At 31.8% G+C, this 9,417-nt stretch overlaps 1 protein-coding gene across 1 annotated transcript in view; it reads left to right on the forward strand.

Moving 5' to 3' along the window:
* Nucleotides 1-8,119: 8,119 nt before the first annotated feature.
* Nucleotides 8,120-9,417, forward strand: part of LOC103309792 — a 6,082-nt gene continuing 4,784 nt past the window's right edge. Inside the window, exon 1 of the mRNA XM_008186131.3 lies at nt 8,120-9,136. Coding sequence (XP_008184353.2) covers nt 8,177-9,136 — 960 coding nt within the window. The 5' untranslated portion in view covers nt 8,120-8,176. The remainder of the gene's footprint in view (nt 9,137-9,417) is intronic.

Below are 9,417 nucleotides of genomic sequence, written 5' to 3' on the forward strand. Positions count from 1 at the left end.
AAACCTACAGGAATTGAGGAAATGAGACGTTATTTTCGTTTTCTATAAATAAATGATTTTGTAATTATTAGATTCTACATGCGATCAGTAGGTATAATAGTATAATATGTACATAATAATAATATAATATGAACAAATTATATCTATAAGCATTTTATACAAGTTTCTTATTCATTTTTTTTTTATACACTTACGTACTAAATTATAAACTTGTTATATACCTACCTGTGTCCTGTGGGCAATGTGAGTTTTTTAAAAACTGAGTAACATTCTCAAAAATTTTATCGGGACATCTGCACATTTATTTATAAATATAAATTATAATAGAAACAGAATAACACGCAAATTACTAAATATCAAAATTAAAAAATAGTTTCCAAAAACCTAGTAAAATCGTTCGTACTAACTGATTATACAAATTACAAATATGTACTTTCACTTGATGTAATATATAATATTTTACCTATTGAAAATATGAAAATACCTAAAACAATGCTGTAGGTACAATCAATTATTACTTTTTTTTCATTTCATACGATATTATAATAATTAAATCATATTAAGATGTGTAATATTTGCTCCCTACCTTAAGTTATCTCAGAATTGTTATAAACTGAGCATTTTCTTTACCCGTAAGCAACACGGTTGATCCGTTTTAGAACGAACATTTAATAATTGTATTATTGAACTGTTTACAAAACAAATTATTTGAAAGGTTGTTTCAAAATGCAGGTACAATGAAAACAAAGAAAGTTTGATTTAAAGTTGTTGTTAAATTGTTTCTTGTATGTTTTAGAGATTTGTATAAGGGAATACTGAAATTAAAATTACTGTTAGTTTGTTCATTGTGATTCAAATTAATAATAATGTCAGCGTAATTAAATACCTAATGTAAGCTCGAATATTCAATAGGTAATATAATATTATTCCTTTTGTTTAAAGAAATCAAACTGTATTGTAAGATGATCTTTAATTTGAGTTTAATCAACCTGAACTTCAAAAATTTTAATTTTTTTCAGAAAACGTACTTACATTGAAATTAATATTGTAATTTATTAGATTATTTATTTTTTAGGTAAGTAGGTACCACATATAATTTGTACTCTATGTTTGCATTTTAAATAATAAGTTATTTTTCTCACCAAAGTACCTCTAGGTAACCTATATATTGCTATATACCCAACAATGTAAAAATGTATTCGGGTAAACCAAATAAACGTAAATAACTTGGGAGAAACTATATTAAATTATGGCTTTTTAAAGTCAATCGTGGAAAAAGACTTCTAAAACTATTTTTTTTTTTTTAAATTTTGATGAAATTAATATATCTAATTAAGTACTAGCCAATAGGTAATATGAATCCAGTGTAATTTTTGAAAGTAAATATATAACAATATATTCAGGGGTGGACTTACCATTTTTCCGCCCCTAGGCATCACAACACTAGCGCCCCGTACATTGGCGTCCTCCCACGTGGAGGGGGGGGGGGGGTAATGTTCCATGAAATAAAACAAAACTATTAAAATTGGATGAAATCTATAAGATTTCTGAGCAGTATGCACAGTGGCGCAAATAGGGTGGAGGGCTTGGCCCCCTCAAATATAATAGTATACCATTCTTAAAAGTATGTACCTATAAATTATAATAAATTTTTTTTAAAAAAGAGTTGGGGCTTGAGCCCCTCCTAAACAGCTTTCCTATTTGCGCCGCTGAGTATGCACTGTGCAGAAAACGGGCGACAATGCCAGCGTCACGCGTCCTCCCAATGTTTATTATTATTAATTACTTTATCAAGACATCTAATTTCCAGAATTAATTTCAGTATTCTCTTAGAGACATCGCAGACTACAGACTTTATATCGGCCGATAGTTTAGTCGGGTTCTTAATCAGTACAAAGTTGTATGCAAGAGCGCACATTATAACGATATAAAATCGGCAGATAAATAAGTTTGATGGACTACACGATTGCCTTCAAACTGAACTGTTGGTCAACTATCGGCCGACTGCTTAATCAGTATGGCAATCATTCTACGCGCGCATTCTGCCGATTTTTAGTCTGCCGACTCGGCCGATTCACCAGAGCTTTGGAACCGGAAGGTACCTAGTACGTTATCGCACGATGTCGATGCTTGTGGAAACGTCTATCGAAAATTTGATAGAAGAAATTGAAAAGAGACCAGCACTATATAAAAAACAACTAAAAGAGTACTCTGATATAAATCTGAAGAAAAAACTATGGGAAGAAGTATGTGAAGTAGTTATTCCCGATTGGAATGAGCTTGGTGCCCAAGAAAAAACAAAACAAGGTAAAAGCAATGGCATGAGTGCCATCAATCAAATTCATTATCAAATGAAAAATAATAATCTACTAATAATACTCTAAAATTATAATTATAATTACGTATAATAATAGTATAATAGATATAAATATACGCACAATAGATACCAAATTTTGTTAAGTATAAATAATAAATATATTTAACACGTTTTAAAAATAATATACTAGTATACTAGTTATAATATACTAGTTTGGTGCCCGGGCGCCAGGGCACACTTATTGTGGTGCCGGGTGCGGGGTGAAGTGGGTCATTTACTTGTTAAGCACTGTGCGAGCTGTCCCCCACCTAGCTAGTAGAGCGGCTATATACATTATACAATGTAATCGGCGGCCCGAGGCAGTATAATTTGACTGCCTTGGCTGGCGTTTTGCGCATGCGCCATTCACAATATTGTATCTGTTTACACCGCACACCCTTATACCACCTCCCATACATTAACATCGGCAACGCCAGCAACTGCCTCGTCGAGTGTCGATGTGACGATGTCGAACCTCTAGCGGTGGCGGGGCGGCACGGCGCGCGCGGTCGCAGGATTAAACTCTAACTGCAAGATTATTATAGCTTATAAATTAAAACGTTACTGTGACGTGACTACTTGAACCATTCTCCACTTTCATACGAGTTGTATACAAAAAAAAATTAATATAAAATATAAATTTAGGTAAATATAATTATGAAATTATGAAAAACTAAAAAGTAAAAATTAACTAAAAAATTGCGCCCCAATAAATATTGCACCCTAGGCACGTACCTTGGTGGCCAATGGGTAAATCCGCCCCTTAAGATTATATTCCATAGTTGCTACAAAATATAAATGTTGAAACATTTATGAAATGATTTATTTATTAAAATACATTTTAATATTAATATTTTTTGATATTTCCTTCCTTAATTCAATATCACATTAATTTATTAAATACTAACTTATATTACATTTGTACTCATAATAAAATAAACCTATTATTTTCATTAAGTTGTGGGATCAGGTATAATTGGTTCTTTACCGTTAATGTTTTTTACACAATATAAAATCTAGTGAACGGAGTTTATTATAAATATGTAATAGATTTATAAAACTACAGTACTATTATTAGTTATAAAGTATTAATATTGGTACTGTTATTAATAAAGGGCAAATATGTAAATACTCATTATGCATAGGTATTATGCATAAATTATACAGCCATATGGGTACAAATAACAAACCTTAACATCATAATTTAGCTCCAAATAGAGAATCAATTGATAACTGATAACTGATAAAGTAACTTATAAGTTATAAGTTTATAAATATTAACAATATAAATTCTGAAACACAACTAATAGCTATAAACGTTGATAAATTATTCATCATCAATATTTGCTATGTGTAATCAGTGATCTTATCAGTGATTACTAATCACTAATCAATACTAGTCATCTATATTAGGGTGGGTATATAATAAAAAATAAAAAATATTTTCATAGTTTCATTGAAATATTTCAAATTTACAAACCAACTTGTAGCGATATACATCAAATTATTATTGGTCTTTAATATCTATAAGCTTATCATACGTTTCAAATAAAATAAAATATAGATACTTCCTACCTTATTTAATATACTTATATAATATTTAAAAATAATAATATAGGTCAAACTAATTAAAAGTTATAAGCTATAATTAAAATAAAAATTATTTGAATGGACTTTCTTAAAGAATATTGTTCAGCACACTTAGAATGGTATAAATAGACGTAGATAAAGTTTTTACAATTTTTGTGAACTTTAAAACGTTAAAACTTTCAGACACCTATTTTTTTTAACAATACCTAATGATTAAATATTTTGTTTTGTTACATATTTAACGCCATTTAATACCACAACAACCGAACGTTGATAATTCATTTTCGTTCAGAATTTTGCATTGTTATACATTTATGACTTCTAAGTTATTTATAATTTATAAACTTCATACGAAAAGTAATTTTTTTCCATTAAATGTATTCTTAATTAGCTTTAGAAGCTCGTAAGTTTTTATCAATTTTATTTTATCTGTACATAAAATATAATGTATCAATATATTATTATTTGGCCACAGTGACAACATAAATTAAAGTTAAAATTAAAATTGTAGGTACTTGATAATTTGATAAAGAATAGTTAATTTTGCTATTAAACGATTCAAAATTGTAAAGAGTGATTCTCCAAGCATGCTCACTCCTATTTTTTCTTAAATAATACCTAAATGTAATCAAATTATGATATTTTGAAATTTTAAGTATAAATAATAAAGACCATGTTTTGAAATACTTAAGTTTCTTACACCATTTAATAAGTATTCTGTATTCCTGAGAAGATACAATTTTTTTTTTTTTATAAGAACCACCTTTTTACGTTTTTGAGTTTATTAAAACGTATGTACTAAGGACAATAGTCGTTCTTAATTCATTTAATTCTTTAATCTATAATTAAATGGAAAATTTGGTTAAGTATGAATGGTGAATTACTGTGTATACAAAAAATAATATAATTAGATCGGTATATTATATGATATATCATAAATGTATTATTAATATATTGTATTAGATACCTGGTGTAATTTAGAGATAGATAAATAATAGATAAATAGATAAATCATTTTGAATTTTAAATTTCAGCAGAAACTATACTATATTCTAAATAAATTGTTTTTGATCATGGTGGAAACCAAAAATAAAAAGTATGTACATAATAAATTATTATTAGATTATGAGTTTGGTTAAATATAATAAATTGTTAGTTGTGGCTTGTAAGTTGTAACTACATACCTATAAAATGTTTATATCCGAAATTAAAGGTATATATAATAGCAATGCTCCTTAAAACACTAAGCTAAAATATAAGTGATAGCCTAATTAATAATTATTACAAATTACTTTGTAGTGTTACGGTTGTAATTAGTAAACTTGTTTGATTAATATTTGAGTATTTGACTATGGAAATATTATTATTGTCCCTATACATAAATACTTCGTATAATTCGTTATTGTATATAGTAATGAATTTTAAACATTTATCAAACAGTTGCTTTTACAACTTTAAGAACAATAATAAATACAGTTATTCTCATAAGCCCAGTAATATAGATGATAATTATTTAACAATTATTTTTAATGCATTAATATTTAATATAAACAGCAAGCACTATATTATTATGTTTCACTTTTCAAACAAATATGTATTACGTTATTAATATTTCAAAAGTGTTATTAATATTGTATTACTAAGTATATATTGATATAAAATATAATGCAATGTAATTAATTAACAATATATTTCTGCTCTTGTAAGGTTACGCTTGACAAACATTTATTAACTATTAAATTATATAGAAATATTGGATCATATATAAAAAATAAGCATTGTTAAAACCGTTAGATACTTTTTCAGTTTTTTAATATATCAAAACAAACATATTTACCATTTTAATTACTTATATTACAGCTTATATAAACATGGTTTAGTTTTAATTATACACTTTTAAACTTTTTAATTGACAACGACGGCGTGTAAACTGTAAACTTTATACCTACTCAAATTCTAAAATATACTTAAAAGTTGAAACTACTTCAGTTACAAAGATAAGTATTTTTTTATAGGTCATGTGCTATCAGTTACAATGTAACAATTGAAAAAACTTTTAAAATGTAATCACTCTCATATAAAATATAATAATTCATATAAAAATGTTTATTGTAATATCACACATGGGGTTGTACATTTTCATATTCAAAATTAATTAAAATTATAATATTTTGTGCTGCTGCCTATAGTTCATTGTCATATTTTATTTTAGTTGTTTCTTACAGACTTACATTCGCGCAATTGTCTTAACTTTGTTGCGTTTATATGCAACATTGAATGTTTCCTACACAAATTTACTGTTAACATCTGTCCCCAGTGTCTCTGAAATTAGTCTATCATCCGAATGCAGCCAATATTAATATTATACAATTTATATTATAAAAAAAATTAAAAGTTATAAATAGTAAGCAGATTACAGATCAACTTAAACAGTTAAACAGTCCTCTTAAATATAATTTTAAATGTCATGTCATTTGTCATTCGATGAGCCCATTATCATTGTGTTTAACTAACGCATAGACAATCACGGAATGATCTGCCGAGTCCGTAGGCTATAAATATTTTGGTGCATCTATAATATTGCCAGCCATTCGAAAAACATATTTCTTAGTATTTAATTTGTGTTTATAAAAATGTACTATATAAACTTTTTACATTTTTGAATCAATATTCAAAAATCCATAATTTATAAATTATGACTTAATAATATAAAACTAAATTTTTAATTTATTTGACTTTGTATTATATAGGAATTATATTTAAGAAAGTAAAACAATAAAAATAAAATAAAAATTACATACGATTTATTTTATTTTAAATCCGAATAGATACATTTAAAAGGGGTGCCAACGTTTAAGCAGGCCAATTTGTTTTTATCGCTATGATACATTTTATTCATTATAGTAAATACATGTATCTTATGAATGTATGGCGCATGTATGGGTTGAAGAGTAATATATTATTTAATATTTTAATAATTTAAAAATGTAAAAATTGGAAAGTTGGATGTTGCAGTAATTAGCTTTTGTCAAGTATACTAATGATATACATCAATAAATAATAAATATACATTACCTCCATGGGTTCATATTCTATTTTACGCATTATGGTTTTCATACTTTATATTTTTAACTTTTACCCATCGGCTACTTATTGTTTTTTTTTTATTGATCTTAGCCCGGCAACTGAGGCCATTAGCTGAGGTACTTATTGTTCAATTGTATAGCCAAATACGAAGAAGAAAAATATAGGGTTGCCAAAGTACACCCTCCCACCCATACCTCCCCAAAACTTTTTTTTTTAGTTCTTCTATGACTAATATAGAGCGTAGATGATACCTTCGGTAATATTATCGAATTTATCTTCTATCCATCTTCAAACTCTAATACCGAAACTACAAGGTATATAGACGCTGAATAATTCTCTGCAGTAGACTGAATAAAATCTCCTTGGAATTATCTCGGTTTTGGTCGAATGGTTACGTGTTGGTCGTGGGTAGTAATTATAATTACAATGCGAATAACAATGCGATTTTATAAAATATTTTTATAAAATCGCATTGTACATTAATTTTAACGAAATCGATGACATTTGTACAACCGCGGGGGCGTGTTTCTTACATTCTCGGTGGTAAGGCATTCGTCAAATCCTTAGGATCCGATTGTGCGCCTTCTGAAAATTTAATGGCTACCGTAGCTGACGCATAAAATAATGCATCATTACGTTACAATACGGCGCGCCGCCGAGCATAATATTCGAAACGAAACGTCAAATCAAAACCTAACGTCGTCGTCGCCCGGCACGTTTCTATATAGAGTTATCGCGAATGAATAATTCATCGTTCTTTAGGTATTTAGTGTCATACATGTTATTATAATAATGAACATTGGTGAACATGGATTCGTGTGGATTCGCACCATAGGTGTAAAATATAACAATATTATATTATACAATATTATAATATTATATCACGTGCGTCATATACTCGTATGATATTGTTATGTTTTCGGGCTGAAATTATTGACGAGGACGAATGACGTTATCGGCGGAAGCAAACTATTGATAATCTCGATATTATGACATTATTATTAATAGTGACAATATTATAACATTATAACTACGATGACGGACGCCGAAGCGTCCTGTGGACAGTGGACACATCGTTATTATGCGCATACGGTCGGTGAACACGTTCACTCGTCGTTGTCGTCCGCGCGCATTGCAGCCATCATGATGAACGTCGCCCGCGCCGTCTATAGAGTCATCGCCCTGCTAACTACCTCTGCGGCCGTCGGCCGTCTACTTCCGGCCACCGACCTCTCGCCAGTGGCGTACCATCAGAACACGCCGACAGTGATCAAAGTGTGCCGGATGACCGCCGTCGACTTGGCCCAGCAGCCGTTCGCGATGTCCGTGGTCGCGTTGGGTGCGACGCCCGCCGGGTTCCTGAGAACGGTGCACGACCTGATTGGCATGGCTGTATTGATGCACACGCCAGCGACAGATCACGGCCCGGACGTGACACGCGCCAACAGTGGTAGCCGGGCGGTGCTGATTATCGTCGACGACGACATCGACGACGACACCGAACCAGTGGACGCCGTGCTCGGACTGTTCGTCAACGGCACGGTGGCGGTCGCGTTGGACCAACAGTCACACTACGTAATTTGGCTGACCCGGCCAGGCACGGTCAATCTGTCGGCAGTCAAGGCACTGTTCCGGGCCGCCTGGCGACGGCGATCCGCTGGCAATGTAGTGGTCATAGGGTCCGCGGTCACGTATACGTACAATCCATTCCGGGACACGGTCACTGAGTGGCCGGTGGACACGGCTGGGCTGCGCGCGGTCGCCCGGCAGAGGATGACCGACCTGAACGGTCATCCGGTTCGCATATGCATGTTCCCCACCCGACTCAAAGCGGTCAAGCAGCCGGATGGCTCGTACAAGGGAATGGATGGAATCGTTGCGGCCACGCTGGCCAAGCACATGAACTTCACGCCCATCTACAGCGAGCCCAGTGACGGCGGCAAGTACGGCTGGGCCGAAGCCAACTCCGAGTCCGTCGGCTCCGAATCCAATTCCGCGGTCACCTCAGATAACGGTACAGACTCAAATTACACGTACACTGGCCTGTTGGGCGATTTGGTGCACAACAAAGTAGACATGGCGTTCAACGGAGTCTTCCTCGACGTAATTATCATATTATCATGCACTATTTGCACTCCTGTTAAGAGTACCTACACCACTGGCATACCATAATATGATGTAAGACGGATTATACAACACCTCTAGGTGTAGTGGCGTATTTTTAAAGGCGACTTCACACTTCACAGTGATAAAGCGATTTCTGGAAAAAAATTTTGAAATTTATGTTGAGTTTTTAATTTTACAAAGTGATTTATAAATGTTTGTATTTCTGGAATAAATGATAATACAGTAAAACTTCCGTTAACGGTCACCTCTATGTAACA

This window comes from Acyrthosiphon pisum, chromosome A1 (genome assembly GCF_005508785.2).
Source record: "Acyrthosiphon pisum isolate AL4f chromosome A1, pea_aphid_22Mar2018_4r6ur, whole genome shotgun sequence".
Taxonomy (NCBI): domain Eukaryota; kingdom Metazoa; phylum Arthropoda; class Insecta; order Hemiptera; family Aphididae; genus Acyrthosiphon; species Acyrthosiphon pisum.